Source organism: Mirounga leonina, unplaced genomic scaffold, assembly GCF_011800145.1.
Source record: "Mirounga leonina isolate KUSES-001 unplaced genomic scaffold, KU_Mleo_1.0 Mir_114, whole genome shotgun sequence".
In the NCBI taxonomy this organism is placed as follows: domain Eukaryota; kingdom Metazoa; phylum Chordata; class Mammalia; order Carnivora; family Phocidae; genus Mirounga; species Mirounga leonina.
This window is the reverse complement of record NW_023270265.1, coordinates 26943762-26966869: the sequence shown is the minus strand read 5'-3', so window position 1 is coordinate 26966869 and position 23108 is coordinate 26943762. Positions and strand designations below refer to the sequence as shown.

The 23108-nt window shown below is 50.6% G+C and overlaps 1 protein-coding gene across 1 annotated transcript; it reads left to right on the top strand.

Moving 5' to 3' along the window:
• Positions 1-1091: 1091 nt before the first annotated feature.
• On the top strand, positions 1092-22176 carry LOC117998190 (Y-box-binding protein 1-like). The gene is given in 3 exon segments (XM_034986855.1): positions 1092-1209; positions 20945-21147; positions 21150-22176. Coding segments are annotated over 3 exon segments (1107 nt in total). The 3' UTR covers positions 21936-22176.
• The last annotated feature ends 932 nt before the right edge of the window (positions 22177-23108 follow it).

Genomic DNA, 23108 nt, shown 5'->3' with positions numbered 1-23108 from the left:
TTTAGAACGGGAAGCCGGCGGGTCCAGGTCTCACCGAGGAGCTCCAGTCCGCCAAGCCAGACCCTGCTTGGTGCTTCCCGGACGCAGGCAGATTCTAGCGCCCCTCATCGGACCTCGATTTCCTAGACGGCCCGGTGGGATTAACGCTTGCCCTGCCGACAGCGCGACCCTGGGTCTCTCCAAGTCTTCCCTTCCCTCAACACAGGCTCCCATTTGAACCCGGAAAGTGAGGAGTTGGGGAGGGATGGGACCTCCGGGATGGTCTGGAGGGAGGACCCCAAGATCGGGGCATCAGAGTCAATAATTTGAGGGCGGTGGCGAGAAGCCAAACGGGGGCACGAAGAATCAGTTCAGGGCAGGCCTCACACTGAGAAGGACGCATGGCCCGGGGGCTGTCCCTGACCTGGGGAATGGGTCTTGGTCAGATTCGTTTAGAGCCCCTCTCCCTTTCCTCCCGGGCTCTGAGGGGGTAGGGGGCCATTTCTCAAAGCTTGGGGCCGACTTCCCAGTGTCAGCAGGGGGTATCCGAAGGAAGAGCAAAGGAAAGGAAATCAAAGATTCAGAGATTACAGCCCACTCCATCCGCGTCGCCCATGGTGGAGTCTGGAAGGCCCAGAGCAGGAGGTAATACACAGACCTGAGCAATTCCTGGAGGAAACAGAGTCATGAGCATGCTCTTGGGTTGTTTATTCCTGGGTCGAATTCGGATTCCGAATTCTTCTCCCAGTGACCTCAAAACAGAACTCAAATCCAGAGAGGCAGATGGACCAACAGCAGACTAAAAGACTGAGGATCCTCCACCCTTTTGCAGCTCCTGGGGAAGGTCTGGGGGATCCTTCCTCTGTCTTCGCCAACGCAAGCAGTGCCTTCTTGCCCCATCTTCTCCTCGCCATGAGGAGGAGAGCCATGGCTGCTCCTTAGGCCCCCAAATACTGAGCTGTTCCCCAGTTTCAGTGAGGAGGGTCCTTGGACCGCCGCTGGCTCCTTCCTGCAGCCCTCGAGGGGTCTCCAAGCCAGCCCCCTCCACCTGAGCCGCTCTTCAGAAAGCCTGCGCTTCTCTATGAAGCGGGCTTCGAGCGCCACCTAGCGGCATGTGTAGAGACGTACAACAGCGGCCGGCGCCCTCCTGCCACGTCTTCCTCTCCTACCCTTCCTGGAACCCCGACGCCTACAGCGACGCAACCCCACTCTCACACCACAAGCCCTTACGTGAGCACGATTCACCTCCACTTCCTGGCCCTGAGCCATTAGGAAAAGGCGACGGCAAGGAAGAGCAGGCGTATGGCTGGGGGGCTTCCCTGGAAACCCGCAGATGCTGGGGACGACGCTCTTTCAAGGAACTGGGTATCGCGTGGGGCTGAGAAAGGGGCCTCATGTCTCTGCTGGTGTGGCGGGGGGGTAGGGTCCTCCTTGGGGCATCGCAAGAGGACACTTCTTCTTTTAGGTGAGCGCCTAAAGGGAAAATTATGAGCCCCTAGTCATCCCTATTCCTACCCAAGCCCGGCCCTCTGCAGGCACCTGGACACTAGAAGCAAATGATCAGAACCCTCTTGGCTCTCACAAGTTGAGGTTCTTGCAACGGCCTCTGCGCTGGAAGGTTAGGCAAGGGCTCCCTCTGCTGTCCATTGTTGGGTACTGCTGCAGGCTGCCAGGCCACGGGGCTGCAAAATTCAGACCAGAAGCAGAATCTGCCTCTCAGATCCAGATCTGATCTGCTAGCGGTCATCTTAGCCATCCCTCGGCCTTCAGGAAGGATATCCTTTCCCAAGATGGGCAGAAGAGGTTTCCCTGTTCTTCATGGGTTTGCACGGGGAAGAAAGGACTCCGCCCTGCTGAGTTCCACGCCTACTGTCAGTTCTGTGCCAAACTTAGCTCTTCCCATTCTGCTGCTGGGCCAGCTGCCCCCCAGCTGATATGGTGCCTGGAAAGTTAGAAGTTTCTTCCTCTACAGTATGATTGTTAAGCTTGACAGGAGGGGCTGTATTCCCTCGTTAGCACTCTACCGATGGAAAGGTCAGGTGAGGAGAGTGCCAGCCGTTTCTGGGTGATAGCCACTCCCTGGTGGAGAACCCCCATGAGGGCGCTCACAACGCCTGACACACCCTGATTCCCTGATACGCCAAATAGCCCCTCACGCTGACCCAGGCTGCCACTATCTATCGATGCTGAACCCCCTGACCACAGCCACACTCTGGCCCAGAGACCCTCTCCCCAGATCTCCCATGGCAGAACATTTCCTAGCCCCAGACAACTAGGAGACGCAAGGATCAGCATGGGCAGGAACACTAGGCTGGTGGGGGACAAGGCAGTCCGTGAAGATCACTCTGAGTCTTTAAGCTTGATTTTGTGATTATCCAAGAGAAGAGAGAGGGAGGGCGATGTGCGTGTGTGTGTGTGTGTGTGTGTGAGAGAGAGAGAGAGAGAGAGACAGAAGGACAGATACAGGACTTTGAAGGTTCCCCCATGACATGAGATATGGTGACAACCTTACATTTGAGGCGATGCTCTGACTGTGGATAGGCCTCTCAGAGCTCGGATCCAGGGCCCCTCCTGCCCAAAATGCAGAACTCTCGTCCTGACGCCGATCGGAGTGAGCCACGGTGCTGGGAATGTCCGCTTACTCTAGCCCGAGAAAATGAGAATCCTTAAACCCAAGCCTTAGATGGGGAAAGAGGTGAAAGGGAGTCTTCTGCTCTTTTCCATTTTATTCCGTCCTCCCTCCCTTGAGGTCTTCAGTCTCCCATGAGGGGGCAGTGCCTCTGCCTCTTTCTTTCAAGAGTGTGGACATCTTGAGGTCCTTGGAGTCACTGCACTTACAGCCCGGATACTCGGGCATCCCCTTCTCTTGCACACAGGTGGAGGAGGAGGAGGGGGCCCGGGAGGGGATGCTGAGGTGCCTGGCTCTATGCTAATCTGAGCTTGAGAAAATGCGGATTTCAGGGCCCTACTCCAGAGCCACTGCAATTCCTGGGAGCAGGGCCTGCAAATCTTCCCTGTGATGTAGCTGCCCGCTCCCTCTTTACCTCTTTTCCAGACTCTTGGGTTTTTTTAGATTTATTTATTTATTTGAGAGAGAGAGCACATGCTCCAGTGGGGGTGGGGAGGAGCAGCGGGAGAGGGAGAGAGAGTCTCCAGCCAATTCCCTGCTGAGCGACCCTGAGATCATGACCTGAGCCGAAATCAAGAGTAGGACGCGTAACCGACTGAGCCACCCAGGTGCCCCTCTTTCCCAGATTCCTTTTTTTTTTTTTTTTTTTTAACAATTTTATTTATTTGACAGAGAGAGACACAGCGGGAGAGGGAACACAAGTAGGGGGAGTGGGAGAGGGAGAAGCAGGCTTCCCGCCAAGCGGGGAGCCCAATGCGGGGCTCGATCCCAGGGCCCTGGGATCATGACCTGAGCCGAAGGCAGACGCTTAATGACTGAGCCACCCAGGCGCCCCTAGACTTTTTTTTTTTTTTTTTTTAAGATTTTTATTTATTTGTCAGAGAGAGAAAGAGAGCACAAGCAGGGGGAGCTGCAGGCAGAGGGAGAAGCAGGCTCCCTGCTGAGCAAGGAGCCCTATGCTTGGGATCAGGGACCTGAGCCGAAGGCAGACGCTTAACGACTGAGCCACCCAGGCGCCCCTCTTTCCCAGATTCTTAAAGTCACTGAGCTGTGAGCAGAGCAAAAGCTCTCCCCTTTCTACCCACTCCTCCCAGAACAGGTGCCAGGTGAGGAAATCAAGCCTGTCAGCAGGAACCAGCCATCCCAGTTTGACCCTGTAAACTCCTAGCTGTGGGACTTGGGCAGGTCACTTCATCCCACTGAGTTTCCTTCATCTGTGAGTTGGGGACAGTAATGTCTGCCTCAGAGTTTGCACTGAGGACCAGATGAACCTAATGTCCCCAAAAGGGGCTTTGTAAAAGGCACAATTCATTTTTTTTTTTTTTTAAAGATTTTATCCATGTATCTGAGAGAGAGCAGGAGAGCACAGGCAGGGGGAGCAGCAGAGGGAGAGGGAGAAGCAGGCTTCCCGCCGAGCAGGGAGCCCAATTCGGGGTTCCATCCCAGGACCCTGGGATCATGACCTGAGCTGAAGGCAGATGCTTTTAACCAACTGAGCCATCCCTAAGAGGCACATTTCAGTACAAATGCTGGTTATTATTGAAGAACTTCAGTGCCAGGTGTAAGGTGTTAATTAGTCTAGAAGTCTCCCAGGCCAGGGGAGACAAGCCCCTCCTTTGGGATTTCTCTGAAACTGCTTCCACTGTTTCTTCCCAGCCCACCTTTCCCACCAAAGAAGTAACTGATCTCTTTGGACAGCTGTACCCTTACCCTTCCCATAAAGGAATTGGTTTATCTAGTGGTTTCAATATTAACAAAGGGACTAAGTGTCAAATTCACCTGCCTGGGGGAATCTTGATTAAACAACAACAACAAAACACAGGCTGAGCCCAGATTCAGGAGTTTTAAGGGGAAGGGCCCTGACTGGTACATTTCCATCACGGTCTCCAGGCAACTAGGACTCCTTTGTCCCTAAGACCCACTACCCTAGAATACCTAGTGTAATTAATGAGAAGCAGGCAGTGAGGCCCTACCAGAAAAGCTCCCCCAGAGACTTCCTGTCTCTGGTTTCTTCTAAGGCAGAGGCTGAGGTTGAGGTGGGGAGTAGTGAGCTGGGCAGACTAGGGGGACAACCACCATTGACTTTAGTATGACAGGAGGCAGGTCTCATGGAAGGAGCTGGGCTTTGAGGTGTGGGGCTGGAGAGCATTGCAGGGGTCTCACTCATGCTAGCCTGATAGTCTGGGCCAACTTCCTGGACCTCCTGGAGCCCCAGTTTCTTCATCTGTAAAATGGGGGAGACACTGAGAACTGCTCTGCTCCAGAGTGGTCCTGAGTGGCCACTATGTCCAAAGAGAGGCTTGCATCTTCACACATATGTGCACATGTGTGTGGAAGTAAGTGCAGAACATGTGTCTTGTTTTGAAATTTACTTTTTTCATTGAATGAGAGATCTTGGATATCTTTCCATGCTGATATCCTGTGGTGGTACCTCGTAAAGTGTAAACTGCAAAACTGTTAAAATGTTACTTGATGTTTTTTTTTTAAGTTTTACTTACTTATTTGAGAGAGAGAGCACGCAAGCACGAGCAAGGGGAGGAGCAGAGGGAGAGGGAGAAGGGCAAGCAGACTGCACTGAGCGCAGAGCCCAATGCGGGGCTCGATTCCAGGATCCCGACATCATGACCTGAGCCAAAACCAAGAGTCAGATACTCAACCAACTGAGCCACCCAGGCATCCCAAAATGTTACTTGACTTAAATAATAGACACAGGGGCGCCTGGGTGGCTCAGTGGGCTAAGCATCTGCCTTTGACTCAGGTCATGATTCCAGGGTCCTGGGATCAAGCCCTGCGTTGGGCTCCCTGCTCAGCGGAGGGCCTGCTTCTCCCTCTCCTCCCCACTCATGCTCTCTCTCGCTCTCTCAAATAAAATCTTTTTTTTTTTAAAGATTTTATTTATTTATTTGCGAGAGAGAGAATGAGAGACAGAGAGCATGAGAGGGAGGAGGGTCAGAGGGAGAAGCAGACTCCCCGCTGAGCAGGGAGCCCGATGCGGGACTCGATCCAGGGACTCCAGGATCATGACCTGAGCCAAAGGCGGTCGCTCAACCAACTGAGCCACCCAGGCGCCCCTCTCAAATAAAATCTTTTTAAAAAACTAAAAATAAGTAAGAGACAACACTACCCTTTGGAGAGGGTTGAGGGCTGTGTCCTTATGGGAGTATAGTGTGTGTGTATATGTTGGAGGAAAGGGAGGGTTGGTGAGCATGCATGGATGCTTCAGGAGCTGGTGATGGGGGCTTTTAATTATATACAGCCTGGAATGAAAAGGGGGGACTCAATTAGGAGCCTTTGGCCTTTAGAGAGCCACTCCCAGGAGTCCACCTCCTTGGCTACTGGCCTTTGAGGGGCTCATACTTGGGACTTAGGCAAGGGAGGGATCTATGGTCACCTCTGGGGTGGCACAGAGGGCATATTAAGGGATATCTAGGCTGCTGTAACAAAGGGGCCCCAAATACAGAGGCTAAACGGTATGGATATCTATTGTCCATCACCTAACATTGTAGTGTATAGATCTCTCTTCTGTATGCTGTGATAATTAAGAGCAGACTCTGGAACCAGGTTGCCTGGGCTCAAATCCTGCCCTTTGTGACCTTACAGAAGTTACTCAACCTCTCTGTGTCTCCAGTTCCTCATCTGTAAAGTTGGAATGGTAATAGACATGACATAGTAACCCTACCTCAGAGGATGATTGTGAAGATTAAATGAGTTAAGTCCCTCCAAAAATGTATTTATTGAGTGCCTGCTGTTTGAGCCCATGGTGGCTCCCATCAGTGAGGTCAAACTGGCTGCTCTGGCTCCTTCCATCACGTCTGCCTCCCAGTCAGTGGGAAGAAGGAAAGGGCAATGGGGCCCCTGGGCGGCTCAGTTGGTTAAGTGTCTGCCTTCAGCTCAGGTTATGATCTCGGGGTCCTGGGATCAAGCAGGGAATCTGCTTCTCGCTCTCCCTCTGCCCTCCACCCCCCACCCTGCTTGTACCCTCTCTCTCAAATAAATAAAATCTTTTTAAAAATTAAAAAAGAAAAAGGAAAGGGAAAAAGGAGCACTTTTCCATTCTTTCTAAGGCCATGACCTAGAAGTGGCATACCTCTGACCTCTTGGTGGCCATCAATCATGATTTGGTGGCATAGCCTCACCTAAGCTGCAAGGGAGGCTGGGAAGTACATTCTTCAGCTGTGTGATCGTGTGCCAGCTAAAACTCAGGCATGCTAAAGAAAGGAGGCGACAACAGATCTTGGTAGAAAATGAGCACTTCCTTCTCTCTTTCTAGGGGCAGCCGGGCGTCTTACTCACATACAGCCCTGAGGAAGACAGTGACAGAGGGGGTAGTGAGGGGGAGCCTGAGGACAAAAAAGCAAAGAGGGATCACTTAAGAAGGGAGGTCACTGAAACAGGGACAAGTTGATGGAAGGGGAGAAACCAAGACTGGGGCTGCCAGCTTGTGCCAGGACCTGGGGCCAGGGAGATGTCATGGGTAAGGGGACCATTTTTATGCATTTGGATCTTGTGTATTTCCTGCCGCTCCCTCTGGGTTCCAAGTAAAGGTCAATGGCCATTCTGTGCTGGGAGAAAGGGTATATTATTTTGTGTGCTAGCCTGAGCCCGAGAGGAAGAAGACTGAGAGTATGCTGGGGGGCTCTGGGGGAGTCCTGGGCAGTGAGAGGGGAATCAGCCACAGGCCAGAAAGAAGTGGCCCTGGGTTTTATGTCACCGTCACTGGGGACAATGCACTGAGATTCCTGAGGATCCCAGGAGAAGTGGCTGACAGGGATGCTCCAGCTGGGTAAGTCTGCACTTGGACCTGGGGGACTGTGCAAAGGGCAGCTGTAGGTGGCCCCTGATGGAGTTGGGAAGTTGAAGGCAGAGGGACAGTGTGATGACACTGAAAATTAGGGACCTTCGTCATCCCCACCATCTCATCCTGTTGTCTGGCTGTGTTCTGCCAGTAGCCTTAAGCTTACAGGAGCCTCTAGACCTAGCATTCCTACCCAGGGCCCAGTATCCCCGGCAAGTGGGGACACAATTGTGTGGGTGTGTGCTTAACTGTTTTTCTGAGTGGGGATGATATGGAGTGCTTTTATCAGATTCCTAAAAGGTCTGTGACCCAACAGAAGTTAATAGCATCAAGTTCCTTTTCTTTGGGTGCCTGGGTGGCTCAGTGGGTTAAGTCTCTGCTTTTGGCTTGGGTCATGATCTCAGGTCCTGGGATGGAGCCCACATCCTTGTTGTCAGGCTCCCTGCTCAGCAGGGAGAGCCTGCTTCTCTCTCTCCCTCTGTCCCTCCCCTTGCTTGCTGTCTCTGTCTCTCTCTCAAATAAATAAATAAAATCTTAAAAAAAAATGTCCTGGGGCGCCTGGGTGGCTCAGTTGGTTAAGCGACTGCCTTTGGCTCAGGTCATGATCCTGGAGTCCCAGGATCAAGTCCCGCATTGGGCTCCCTGCTCAGCAGGGAGCCTGCTTCTCCCTCTGACCCTCCTCCCCCTCATGCTCTCTCTCTATCATTCTCTCTCTCAATAATAAATAAATAAAAATCTTTTTAAAAAAATGTCCTTCTCTTTTCCTCGAGTCTGCTATGAGGAAAACATCTTGATTTGATTCTGAAGCTCCTGACTGCATATAAATGTTTGTGTAAGTTAAGTTTGAAGATGAGCAGGTATTCTGGAGCCCCTGCCCCTTGGAGGACAGCCCTCAGGATGAGGCTGAGATTTGGGCCAGAGAAAGGGGAGAACAAGGCCAGGGAGAAGGGGGAGCTGGGGGGGGGCGTACCTTTACCAGCAGGAGGCTCTCTGGAGGAAGAGGGGCGGCTCACTGTTCTGTGGACCCCAGCCAGAGAGGGAGGTCAGAGTGAGGGAAACACAGAGGACCGAGAAAGACACAGCAGGACTTGCGCCTCAGCAAGTGAGGGGGTAAACTCTAGCTGGCTTTTTGCTTCTCTTCAACTCCAGCCATTTGCAAATCTGGATTCCACGAGGCAAGAGATTGCAGACAACCAACTCTTTGGAAGCCCATGATGGGTTTTCAATGTATATCTGTTGACTTGAATGACTGAATAAATAAAGCAAAATGGCTTCACGAGGGTTCGGCCATGTTAATAAAAAACAGAGAGACGCCATACGTGTAAGTCATCTGAAGCTCGTTTGGCGGGGTCCTGAGTCACTTCAACAAGTGGTTGCGCTGTGTGTGCCCAGAGCCTCACACGTGACTCCCTCATTCAATTCCCGGAACGACCTCAAGACATAGGCATCGGGAGTTAGGATGCCCCTGATAGCCAAGGTGACATGAGGCTGGGGAGCTGGGACATTTGCCCAGTGGGGCAGTGTGCAGGCGATCAGAATCAGAGCCCACACTTGGCTCTTCCCACTGGGCCACCACGGCCAGCTTGCCCTTCTCCTTGGGCTGGCCAGGTTTCGAATTGTGTCTGCAGGGTCATGGCTTCCCTTTCAGCATCTCTTCCCCTCCTCCCAGGTGAGGTGGCATCCGACTCTCCAGCTTCTTGCAACTCGGAGTGTGGTCCTGGGACCCACAGTCTCGGCATCACCTGGGAGCCAGTTAGGTGGAAGCTCAGGCCCTAGCCTGAACTGCTGAATCAGAATCTACATTTGAACAAGATTCATGTGCACATTGGAACTGGGGAAGTTCAGCTTTGGATCTCTCTGCTGGCTACAGGTAAGGGAAAACCCTGGCTAACCTGGTTTGTAGGAAGCCGCTTCCCCAGGGATGCTGGGGCAGGGATGCCTGTCTCCTTCCAGAATGGCAGCCTCTCTGGTCTCCTTCAGATATCCTGGGATTTCTCCCTTCTAAACCTTCCTTCCCCTTTTGACCAGAAAGCCAGTCTTCCTGCCCTCCCCTACATCCCTGCATTACCTTTTTTTTTTTTAAATAAGCTTTTAATTTCAGAATAGCTATACATTTACAGAACAGTTGCAAAGGTAGCACAGAGTTCCCATGGACTCCTCACCCAGTGCCCCCTCTTGTTAATATCTCTCAGTACGTGGGTCCCAGCTGAGCAAGAATAGTGGTGTATCACTTCTAACCAGACTCCGCTGCATTCAATTTCCCTAGAGTTTCCACTAATCAGGATTCCATCCTGGATCCCACACTGCCTTTAGTCACCACATCCTAGTGTCTTCTGGTCTGTGACAGTTTTTCAGACTTTGTTTTGTTTTGTTTTGTTTGTTCATTTTATGCCCTTAAGAGTTTGGAGGAACACTGGTCAGGTATTTTGTAGAAGGTCTCTCCATGTGGCTTGTTTGGTGGTTTTCTCATGGTTAGACTGGGGTTGTGGGTTTGGGGAAGATGACCACAGAGGCGAAGTGCCCTTCTCATCATATCACACAGGGGGCCATGTCACCAACAGGACTCATCGCTGATGATGTTACACTTGATCACCTGCCCCACCTAACCTTCCCTTTCTCCTCTCCCTGAGTCTCTATAGCTCCCCGTCCTGGTGGTTTGCCATTGTTTTAGTAGTTAATATGTTTGTGCAACCGTGTGTCCGTGCAACAGCCCCCCCCAGCCCCGCCCCGCTCTCCAGTGCTTCCTTCCTGTGCCATTTAGGTTGTTGCTCGATGCTTTCGTGACTGGCGAGGTGTGTTGTTGAAACACATCCTTTGCCAACAGAAACACTGATATAGCCCCATGTGTCCCTCCAGCACGAAGCCTGACAGCTAAATGGAAGCTGCCCACCAGGGCCTGGAGGCAAACAGGAGGTTGGGCTTTGAACAAGCCAAGATATGCTCCGGATGATTTAGGAAAGTATATTCTACTCGGGAGGAAGGAGAAAATTAGTTAGATTAGAAAGTGGTCGGGAGCAGGGCGATACTGGACGTGCGAGGGAGGGAGGTATCCAGACATGCCCGAGTGTTTGCATTTCTGTGTATTTTATTCTTAATTCTGAATCATCCCTTTTGTCATGTTAGGGAGCAGTTATATGCTTCTGCCTTAACACACGCCAGTGATATTTTCAATGAATAGTAAGACCAAATAGGAAACATTCTGCTGTCCTCCCCACCGTGAGCCTTCAATCTGCCTGTGCTCTGCGGCAGCCTCCATCCCCGCCCTAGGGAGACGTCACCAAGTGATCATGGAAGAAAGAGAAGTTAAAGACCTACTACAGGGGCTCCTCCAAGCAGACTGGGAACGCAGGAAAGGAAACTCTGGCCTCTGGGTGGAGGTGGTGTCGTTAGAGTCCTGAGTACAGGGGTGAGAAGAGGTGCCCAAGACTCATGCTGGCCTGCCTCAGGCCCTACAGCCCTACTACCTGCCTCCCCTCATGAAATCGAGAATCATTTTTAACTTCCAGAATTTTCCATTCGGTGGTAAGTCTGTCTGGTTCCAGGATCATCCAGAGATAGTGAAATATTGGTATCTGTCCTTACCGAAAGGGCAAATTATGGTGTACATGCCAGGTTGGAGTCTGCCTGTGGAATATTCTGTAGGATTCTTTGCCACCCTGCACAGGATGCATGATGGGTCCCGGTAATATGTCACCAGTTCTCCCTCAGGGGTGGTAGTGGGTGGTGGGGGAAGGGAGGGGCAGTCGGCTGCCACCACCACCAATTCTGGTTGTTCACAGGAGAATCATTGTGGAAGAATGTTCTCTGCTCTCATTTGGGAAGAACCCGCCCTTTGATCCAGCTGGACAACTCCTTGAGCCATACACCTTCCAATGAGGAGAGGTGAGGGGCAAACCGGCATCCCAAGGCTACTGGCAGTTGTCTTCATCAGTTCTATTTAATGGCAGTGGCTGGAAACCCACCCAAAGCAGCCTGCTCTGAATAAATCACAAGAATTCACCCCTGGGTCAGGGGTGAATACTGACCCAGACTGGGCCCAGAGCTATTCTGATTTATTCTTGTGCTCCCTGCAACTTTAGTCTCCACTGTGACTCATTCTGCCGGGCCTCAGCCCACTGGCTCTTGAGCCCTCGCTTATACTCTGGAGGAAGATCTGAGCAAGAGCCTGTAACTCTCCCTGTGGGTTGGTATTGCCCACTGGGGCTGAAGGCCTCGGCTCGCAGGGGCCACTGGGGCCAGAGGAGGTCAGTTCATGGAGGAAATGGTCTGTACCTGATACAGCATCACTGGCCCAGGCATTAGGCCCAGAGGATCCCGAGCTGAACTGACTTCTGTCCCTGAGAGGATCTCCGAGCAGCCCTTCCAGCAGCAATTGTAAGCCCCTCTCTGTGTTGACTTCTGTCATCTCAAGTTTTACGCAAAGTTCTATCAAATGCTAACAATAATAGAAAGACATTAGAGGTCAGAGGCCTGCAGGCAAACTCTGCCTTCAAAACCGAGACATGGGGAGACATCAGGATTACTTCACAACTCCAGTTGTCTCTCAAACAAGTCTGCTCAGACATCTTCAAATATGCATTTTAGCACTTCTCTCTGCCAGAGTGTTGACACTCAGGCTGGCTTCCCCAGGGCTGAGTGATGCCTCGGCGGGTCTGTGTAGCACTTCCCTGGTGCTCGGAGGCGCAGGCATTGCCAAGAGGCAGGAGAATGAGCCAGAAGAACATTCCTGCTTCTCAATCAGTACCTTTTCTGTTTGCAAATCCCTCAGCACAAACCACTTAATACACGTGGACAAATCTGTCCAGACTTTCCAAAGATACAATGCTTGGGGCTGAGGGAAGGACAGACTTCCCCACACCTTGGCCATGACTTCCTATCTGCCCCTCCCCCCAGGCCCCGCCCCCAGCCCTGTGCAAGAAGATTCTGAGAGTGGACGAGAAAGCAGAAGCTCGGGGACCTCAGTGAAGCCAGAGGATGGGCAAGGACCTTGACACGGGGTCTCACTAACGGCCTGGGGTTGTGCTGCCTTTGGGACCCACTGTCCTGCAAAGGTGTGGAATAGCATCACTCAGAATCTAAATTAGTGCCAGGCTGTGTTACTTTAGTAACTTCCGTTTAGCTACCTTCTTATTTTGAAAATATTAAACGTACAGAGAAATTAAAATAGTATAATAAACTCCCAAATGCCCTTTACCAAGATTCACTAATATTTTACATTTGCTGTATTGTCTCTTTCTTACACACACACACGGATGTAAATCATTTTAGTATTTTTTTTCTGAACTATTTGAGGATAAGTTTCAGACGTTATCACACTTCATCCCTAAATACTTCAGCACATATCTCTTAAGAACGAGGACATTTTCTCAACTACCAAATTAAAGACATGTCATTGATACACACTATAATCTAATATACGGTCCTTGTTCTAATTTTGCCCTTTGTCCCCCGCCGTTTTCTGTAGCAGTTTTTTTCTCAGGTCCGATACCGATCCAGAATTATGGGTTGTGGTTTTTCATTCTGGAAAAGTTCTTCTCAACTTCTTTTGCCTTTCATAATATTGACTTTTTGGAAGAGTTGGGATGTCTGACAGGTTTCTTATGATTCAATTCCATTTCTACCTTTGGGAAAGGGATGCCACGTGAATGGTGCCATGTCCTCCTCGGTGCGTCAGTGGTTAAGCCCGACTCTGGAGTCGGATGGCTGGAACTGGAGCCTGAGTCCATTCTCTTAACCTGTGTAACTCTGTGTAAATCCCTGAAGCTCTCTAGGTAGGCCTTGCTTTTGTCACCTGTGGAATGGACAGAAGAGTATCTGCCTCATGAGATTGTGCGGATGAAATGGACTAATACACGGAAAGTGCTTTGCCCAGGTGGGTTATTGCCCACCGGATGGTGTAGGTGATGGTGAGCAACTGAGCTTTAAAGGGCTCCAGCCCCAGGGTAGCATCTGCCTGCGGCCAGAACCAGTGCTTGGCTCCTGGAGAGGCCCGTGGGTCGGAGGAGCAAGGATAGTCCCGTCCTGTGGCGCTGGGAGGGCCCAGATGACTCACTCACCCACGTGGTGTTTACACTTTATCTCCCACCTGCTTGCAGAAAGACTATGAAGTGGCTCACAATGAAAGCCTCAGGTGCCTCAGCCTGCTGGGACGGGAAAGACCATGTCCCAGCTGGAGCTGGCTCGGTCAAGGTGGGTCCTGGGAGGAGGGCCCGACTTCCACCAGGGAGGGGTGGGGGATGGCAGGGATGAGAGATGGAGGAAGGAAGCCAGGCAAGCCCTGACTGACCACCTGGTGCAGAAGGGCAGAGGGGACTGGAGGCTGGAAGTGCCCAGATCCAACAAAGGAATGGGGAGGAGGACCCTGAAAAGAGGCTCCACAAAGTCTCGGAGTCTGGCTGGGCCTGTTTCTGGTATTTGCTGAGTTGCAGTCTTTGGGCTTAGACCATCCTATAGGATATTCTTGTTGGCCAGCCCTGGGCCCTCCCGCTGCCCCAAGGCTAAGGCCCTCTCCACCCAGAAGCACCTACTTCTCTCTGGAGGGCGGGCCTCTCCTGGGGGTTCCAGGTGCCTCTGGCCCCAGGCTGAAATGTTTGTTAGAGGAATCCTGTCTTCCCCCTACCCCCTCACCCATTCCCCCCCCCACCTCCCTCCTTCAGCCCCTCCCCAACAAGAGTTGGGCCCCACCCACCCCACCCTAACGCTGTTAGGAAGTCCCTGCCCCCATCCTCCTTTCTCCGCCTGAGCTTCATCTGCTCCACCCCCACACCATTTCCTGCCTCTTAACCTGGAACATCCTGCTGGCCTAGCCTCAGCTCTGCTCAGGTTTCCTTAGGAGGCACGGTGAGAGCGTGCCCACACTACACCAAGTTTTGGCAAGTCCGGCCCAGCTGACAGACTTTCTGTCACACTTCCCCACAGCTACTTAAACCACACTTTACCGTGTAATGGAATACCTTCCATTTCAGGAAGTGGAGGGGGCTCACCCAGGCAGGATTAAACATGATGACAGTTCCCAAAGGTAGGGGCTGGAATTCAGGCAAAAAAGGAAGATGGCAAGACCTGGGGCTGGGAGAATCAGCAGTTATAGAACCAGCAGCTGCCAGCCTGGGTTGCAGGGATGCCCAAGGTGGGCAGAGGTGGTCACTTGGCTCAGAGGATCCCTGCCTCCACCCCTGCTCTGCAGAAGGAAACCCCACCCCTGAGATCAAACGTGGGGGAGAAGGAAAACAAGGTGAGAGGGAGCCCAGTGAGTAGAGGAGAGAGCATCAGGGCTAGAGCCGCACTGGCCTCATACCAGAGGACAGGCTGGTAGCTAGACTGATTGTGGTGATCATTTCCTAATGTATATAAATGTTGACTCACTATTGTACACCTGAAACTGGGACGATATTGTGGGTCAGCTACACATTGATAAAAAGGGCTGCTATAGACCGTGTGCAGGTTTTTATAGGGACATAGATTTTCAACACATTTGGGTAAATACCAAGGACCACAATTGCTGGATCATATGGTAAAAGTAGGTTTAACTTTGGAAGAAACTGCCAGATTGTCTTCTGAAGTGGCTGTACCATTTTGCATTCCCACCAGCAATGGATTCGAGTTCCTGTTGCTCCACATCCTCACCAGCATTTGGTGTTATCAGTGTTCTGGATTTTGGCCATTCTCATAGGTGTGCAGGGGTGTTTCATTGTTTTAATTTGCAATTCCCTAATGCCATAGGGTGTAGAGCATCTTTTCGTGTGCTTATTTTCCATATGCGTATCTTTGGTGAAGTCTTTTCAGGTCTTTTGCCCATTTTCTTTTTCTTTTTTAAAGATTTTATTTATTCATTTGACAGTGATAGACATAGCGAGAGAGGGAACACAAGCAGGGGGAGTGAGAGAGGGAGAAGCAGGCTCGCCGCAGAGTGAGGAGCCCAATGTGGGGCTTGATCCCAGGACCCTGGGATCATGACCTGAGCCGAAGGCAGACGCTTAACGACTGAGCCACCCAGGCGCCCCTTTTTGCCCATTTTCTAAATTGGATTGTTCCTTTTATTATTTCTGAGTTTGAAGAGTTCTTTGTATATTTTAGATAGCAGGACTTTATCAGATGTGGGTTTTTTTTGTTTTTTTAGATTTTATTTATTTATTTGACAGAGAGAGAGAGCACAAGCAGGGGGAGAAGCAGGCAGAGGGAGAGGGAGAAGCAGGCTCCTTGCTGAGCGGGACACCTGATGCAGGGCTCGGTCCCAGGGCCCTGGGATCATGACCTGAGCGGAAGACAGACGCTTAATGATTGAGACACCCAGGCGCCCCTACCAGATGTGTTTTTTGCAAATATTTTCTCCTAGTCTGTGGCTTGTCTTCTCAATCACTTGACAGTGTCTTTTGCACAGCAGGAGTTTTTTGTTTTGTTTTGTTTTAAGATTTATTTATCCATTTGAGAGAGAGCCTGTGGGGGGGGTGGGGCGGGGGGCAGAAGGAGAGAGAGAGAATCCCAGCAGACTCTGAGCTAAGTGTGGAGCCCGACTTGGGGCTCCATCCAATGACGCATGAGATCATGACCTGAGCTGAAAGAGTCGGACACGTAACCGACGGAGCCCCCACAGCCCCAGCACAGCAGAGGTTTGTAGTTGTAATGAAGTCTAGCTTATCAATTATTTCTTTCACGGAGAGTGCCTTTGGCATTATATCTAAAGCCATACCCTAGGTCACCTCGGGTTTCTCCTAACCTATCTTGTGATGATGGCTCTTCAGTGAAGCACACAGCCACTTCTTTCCAGAGCAACCAGCACCTCATCGCTAGGATACCTAGTGAGAGTGTGGGGCCAGATGTCCAGTCACTTGTCGCAACAGCTAGAATACAGGATCTCAAACAACAAGCTCAGTTCTTAACCATTCATCAGTGAAAACTAGAAGCTGAACTTCTTCACATAGAGGAGCAACCCTGGGAAAAGAAGAAGTTCCTGGAAAGCAGATTCATTTAACAATGAACTTGAAAGGCTGTGTGGTTCATGGGTGGAAGCGGATACAGAGAAAACCACAGTTGGAATTGCACAGGCAGAGGGACCAACCTGCAGAAGGCAGAGAGAGGGAGAGAGAGGCAGCAGCTTGGGTTGACCAGGGTCAGAGCAGTATCGTTCCTGAGGAAGAGCGAGCAGCTAACCAAACCAAACCAAAGAAAGGAGATAAGCTAAAAAGCATTTCCCTGGCGACAGAGGAGACACTTGGAAGACATGACAGAAAGCCAAGAGAATGATGAAGAAGGCACGTCTGCTCCTGAGGACAAGGGGAGGGCGTGGGAAGGGGGGCTGGTGACAGTGAGGCCGGCTGGAAGAGGTGCCACAGGGGAGGAGCCACCACAAGATCCTGTACCAGAAGGCAAGAAAAAAAGAAATGTTGCCTTGTTTAATGTGTTCTAAATAATTTTATAAATGAAAAATTGTTCTTTGAGTTCAGAAGAGAACAACAGAGGGATGGAGCCTGTAGAGGCTGCTTTTAGGCAGCAAACAGGCTTGAGCAATGGAAACTTGATCAAGGCAGAAGAGACCCCAGCAACCACCGAGCTGAATGCAGACGGGCTCATTAAAGGACAAATCTCGAAATAACCATAGACCAATCGTGATCAAGCACAGTTTCCTAGATTGCCAAAAAAGGGAAAATTGCATATGTTCCCATAGTCCCCACTCTGCCCTAGAACTGTGGTCCCCCCACCACCGCCTGGTGGCAGACAGTCTCTCCTTTGCTGTCCTGCCCTCCGCTCCCTTGTGGTGTATTCAATAAACTTCTATCTCCTTTTTTCTGCCTCAGGTGAATTCTTTCACTGCCCACACTGCTGGGTGGTCCCCCATCCGATGTGAGCACCTTCCCACCATCACTGCATGGCTGATCAGATGCTCTCGCCCAAGCCTTTGAGTCCTAATGGAGAGATAGGAAGGAGGAAATGGACAGTAGTCCCTTGTCCATGTCAGTGTCTGCCATCGTCCATGCCCCACCTTTCCTGTCCCCTCCTCTGGGCAGTGGGGGCATGGGCCAGATTGCTCTGGTGTGAAGCTTTTCCTGTTGTTCCTCCTGCCTGGCTTTTGGGTTCTCTGGTTTTCCCAGACTCCTTCCAACACATCCCACCTTCTTTAAGCTCAGGTAGCTCTTTAAGTTGGTTTCTGTTACTTGCTGTCAGGGACTCTAACTGACACATGTCTGGAAATGGCTATCCCAGCCATGACTCTGCATTTTCTCCCAGTTCAATAGTGACAAACTAGAGCTCTGTATCCCAACTTTAAATTTCTGAGACAACCAATCTGATTGGCCAGTTGAAGTTAGGTTGGACCAATCAGCCTGGCTCCAGAAGAAGGCAGAGGAACATGATGCTGACAAGGCGAATGGGGAGGCTGACAGGACATAGATCCACATATGGTTAGGCCGACTGTGCAATGCATAACTCCAAGGGGTCCCAGTCACACTACAGACATGGTAAATATGCATACTCATCATGAAACTATTTTGGCAGATGGCAATAAAATGGATCGAGAAAGGGGCACTTTTTCCCCAGTTCTTAGTAAAGCATCCCATGGGCTAGTGGCAACCCAGCAGGGCCCACACCCCAGCACGGAGGGGCTTGGTAGGCAGCTCTTAGAGAAGATAACATGAGCCAGCTAGAACCCCACCAGGGGTTCTACATATCACACATAGCTGGGTGGGGGTGGGGGTTCAGTGGCCTTGATGTCTGGCACACACATATTATCCCCTCTTCATGGGCAAAAACTGGTTGTGAAGCACCTAACACTTAGAGAGTAGTTCAAGGCTTTGGCATAGGTGGCTTTGGAAAGGATGATGGGGAGAATGTCTGGGCAGCAAAGTCTGACGAGCCAGGTTCCATCCACCCAAGGAGTTCAGGGCTGCCGCACACGCCTAACAAAATGCACCAAAAGATTTCTCCTCTCTGTAGCTCCCCTGGAGAGCGTTCATTCATTTGGCCACTGGCTGTGTGTCAGCTCTGCATTGTGGGCTGGGGCTATGGCAGGAATAAGAGGCAAGGTCTAGTCTAGTGCGGGAGACAGATGGGCAACAAATATTTCCTAGATTATGCATGTGCTAGGAGAGGGGCATGAGGAGAGTGCCCTTACAATAAGGGGATCAGACTGAGGGGTCAGAAAAAAGTGCAGGATGAGCAGGATTCAACCAGGTGAAGAGTGGGGTAGCGCAGATGAGGGCGGATTTATTTAAGCTACAGGCTAAGCTCCTGTTAGAAAGAAACCAAAAACATGCAATGGGTCGAATAAGATACAAGTGCTTTCTCTCCTGTAAAGTTCTAGCAGTAGGCAGGGTCCAAAACGAGTAGGTGTCTCAGCTCCATGAAGCCAGATCAAAGTAACAGTGGTTTAGGGGCACCTGGCTGGCTCAGTCAGAAGAGCGTGTGACTCTTGACCTCACGGTTATGATTTTGAGCCCCATGTTGGGTGTAGAGATTACTTAAAAATAAAATCTTTAAAAAGCAACAACAATGACAAAGTAACAGTGGTTTAAACAAGAGAGGAATGTACTTCCTTCTCTCAGGGAAAGGTCCAGAGCTAGAGAGGCAGGGTTGGTACAAAAATTCTGCTCCATTAAGTCTGTAGGGAAGTTATCTACTAGGGTTCAGTTGGGGAAGCGGAACCACTATATCATGCAATCAATGATTTATTATAGGAATTAGACTTTACACAGTTGTCAAGGGAGCTAGAGAAGTAAAGGTCACAAAGAGGAGGTAGAGGGTCCCAGAAAAGCCATGACTTAGCTTTCCAGAAGCACTGGGCCCATAAGAAATGAATGTTTATTGAAATATGTAAAATGTCAAACTTTGGACAAGAAGAAATAGAAAATAAGCCAACAACCAGGAAAATATATTGAATGAGAATTAAAGTCATCTCCTTTTAAAATTTTTTCTCAGCTCTTTTGGCTTTAGAACGAAGCTCTTGCCCATTGCATTACACATGTCTTTTTATTCTGCTTCTTTATATTGCTAGTCCTGGGGAGCCTGACCTCTGAGGCCCAGCCAATTCCTAGAGACAGCAAAGGATTCACCTGTGAGCACGCCTTTCACATATAAACTAACAGGTCCAGAGCCCACATCCCTCTACCTCTTCTAGCCAGCCCTTCCCACCCCTGGCTGCTACTATTTCTTTGCCCCCATCTCCCCCTGGGGGCCAGGGACCAGGCTACTGGGGACAGCCCCTACACAAGAGCCCGCTGAAATTATTTAAACTAGCCAAGCCTAAGCCCGCTTACCTTGCCTTATATCATCACCTCCTGGCCACGTGCCTCAGAGCAACTCAGTCTGGACTCCACGAGGGGACAGAGGAGTGTTGTTGGCTACAACAGAGGACTCAGTGGCATCCTAAGTATCCATCATTAGGACAGGTAAACGGGAGAGAGAGATGCATTCTGTGGAGTGAACAGGAAGCAGTTAGAAGCAATAGATTTGAGATATATAGAATAACAGGAAAAAAGTAAGGACTAGAAAGAGATCTAAAATGCATACATATACAAAACACAATATATTTTTCAAAGATCTATATATAGCTAAGGACATAAGCCAAATACTATATATTAATTGTCTTTGGGAGAAAGGGGAAATATGAGCAGTGATAGAGATGAAGGGAAGAAAACTAAGCATATCAAAGAACACAAGAGAAGGCCCTGTATGAGCCCATGATCCTGATGCATGGTCTGGGAATATGGTGGATTCAACTCTGCATCTGAGGCCCACCCCAGCCAAAGGCTCCCCTCCCCCTGCCACAACCGCATAAAAGCTACATCCTGTGCCAGATTTTTGGCTCCCTTAAAATCAAGTCTGGGGCCTCTAAGGTGGATCCTGGGGTGCAGGCAATGTTCTATTTCTTGACTTGCATGATGGGGTATTCACTTTATAACTAATCGGTAAACTGTACAAGTTGTGTTGATTTTTCTTTATTGTTCTTTACATCTTATTTCAAAACATGACCTCTTGAGGTTCCTGGGTGGCTCAGTCAGTTAAGCGTCTGCCTTCCGCTCAGGTCATGATCCCGGGGTCCTGGGACCAAGCCCTGCATCCGGCTCCCTGCTCAGTGGGGAGTCTGCTTCTCCCTCTGCCACCCTCCCCCTGGCTCGTGCTCTCTCTCTTTCTCTCACAAAAATAAATAAATAGATAGATAGATAGATAGATAGATAGATAGATAGATAGATAGATAGATAGATAAATAAAAACATGACCTCTTAGGGAGCCTGAGTGGCTTAGTCGGTTAAGCGTCCAACTCTTGATTTCGGCTCAGGTCATGATCTCGGCTCAGGTCATGATCTCAAGGTTGTGAGATGGAGCGCTGTGTCAGACTCCATGCTGAGCAGGGAGCCTGCTTGGGATTCTCTTACTCTCCCTCTGCCCCTCCCCTTCCTGCTCCTGTGCACGCTCTCGCTCTCTCGCTCTCTCTCTCTCTCCCTCTCTCTCTCTCTCTCCCCTCTCTTAAAAAAACAGAGTTCGATCGGTAGCGGGAGGGGAGAGCGGACCCCAGAGAGCCCTGAGCAGCCCCACCGCCGCCGCCGGCCTAGTTACCATCACCGCAACCACGAGCGAGGCCGAGACCCAGCAGCCGCCCCCCCCCCCCGCCGCCGCCCCCGCCCTCAGCGCGGCCGACACCAAGCCCGGCACCACCGGCAGCAGCGCAGGGAGCGGCGGCCCGGGCGGCCTCACATCGGCGGCGCCTGCTGGCGGGGACAAGAAAGTCATCGCAACGAAGGTTTTGGGAACAGTGAAAAATGGTTCAATGTAAGAAACGGATATGGTTTCATCAACAGGAATGACACCAAGGAAGATGGATTTGTACACCAGACTGCCATAAAGAAGAATAACCCCAGGAAGTACCTTCGCAGTGTAGGAGATGGAGAGACTGTGGAGTTTGATGTTGTTGAAGGAGAAAAGGGTGCGGAGGCAGCAAATGTGACAGGCCCTGGTGGAGTCCCAGTGCAAGGCAGTAAATATGCAGCAGACCGTAACCATTATAGACGCTATCCACGTCGCAGGGGTCCTCCACGCAATTACCAGCAGAATTACCAGAATAGTGAGAGTGGGGAAAAGAACGAGGGATGGGAAAGTGCTCCCGAAGGCCAGGCCCAACAGCGCCGACCCTACCGCAGGCGACGGTTCCCACCTTACTACATGCGGAGACCCTATGGGCGTCGACCACAGGATTCCAACCCTCCTGGGCAGGGAGAAGTGATGGAAGGTGCTGACAACCAGGGTGCAGGAGAACAAGGTAGACCAGTGAGACAGAATATGTATCGGGGTTATAGACCACGATTCCGCAGGGGTCCTCCTCGCCAAAGACAGCCTGGAGAGGACGGCAATGAGGAAGATAAGGAAAAGCAAGGAGATGAGACCCAAGGTCAGCAGCCACCTCAACGTTGGTACCGCCGCAACTTCAATTACCGACGCAGACGCCCAGAAAACCCCAAACCACAAGATGGCAAAGAGACAAAAGCAGCAGATCCACCAGCTGAGAATTCGTCCGCTCCCGAGGCTGAGCAGGGCAGGGCTGAGTAAATGCCGGTTTACCATCTCTACCATCATCCGGTTTAAGTCATCCAACACGAAGAAATGCAGATGAAATTACAGCAATAAGAAATGAACAAAAGATTGGAGCTGAAGACCTTAAGTGCTTGCTTTTTGCCGACTGACCAGATAAATAGAACTATCTGCATTATCTATGCAGCATGGGGTTTTTATTATTTTTACCTAAAGACGTCTCTTTTTGGTAATGACAAACGTGTTTTTAAAAAAAAAACAACAACCTGGTTTTTCTCAATACACCTTTAAAGGTTTTTAAATTGTTTCATATCTGGTCAAGTTGAGATTTTTGAGAACCTCATTTTTAATTTGTAATAAAAAGTTTACAACTTGATTTTTTCAAAAAAATCAACAAACGGCAAGCACCCGTTAATAAAGGTCTTAAATAATTGTCAAAAAAACCCACCAAAAACAAAACATGACCTTTTTTGGAGCTTCTCTAGTGAAATGGGGATGGGGGCTTTGAACATTTGGTGCTCACCTTGCCACATACCTCTCCCTGCCTCCTTGTCTCTGCGGGGTACAGAAAAACACAGTTTCAAACCTTCAGTGTGGTCCAACCCTTGTTCCACTGAGAAGCAAACTGCAGTTTGTGTGGGGCATCTTTGGGATGGCCTCTGTCAGCTCCCAAAGTGGGCTAAATCATCAGTGGTTGTAATGAGTCGTGACAAAACCAAGGCCAAGGGATGAAGGTTCTGGTCATTCTTTTTTTTTTTTTTTAAAGATTTTATTTACTTATTCATGAGAGAGAGAGAGAGAGGCAGAGGGAGAAGCAGACTTCCCGCAGAGCGGGGAGCCCGATGCGGGACTCGATCCCAGGACTCCGGGATCATGACCTAAGCCGAAGGCAGACGCTTAACCATCTGAGCCACCCAGGCGCCCGGTTCTGGTCATTCTTGACCCCAGAAGGCTGCCCTCTAAGTGCCAGGCACTGAGCTGGGCACAGATGTCCTGCCTGCTCGAGAGGCCGGACAGTACCCCAGTAACTGACCTGTGAAGTCTATCCATGTGCTTACTCTGCCTGGAAATCCTTCTGCTGTCCTTTTTCTGACCTTGTCAGGTCCGGTGCTTGTCAGTCCTCATCCTCAGCCAGAGTCCTCTTGGGAGAGAGTTAAGAAAGGGAGCATGTGGATTTCCTGCCAGCCCCCA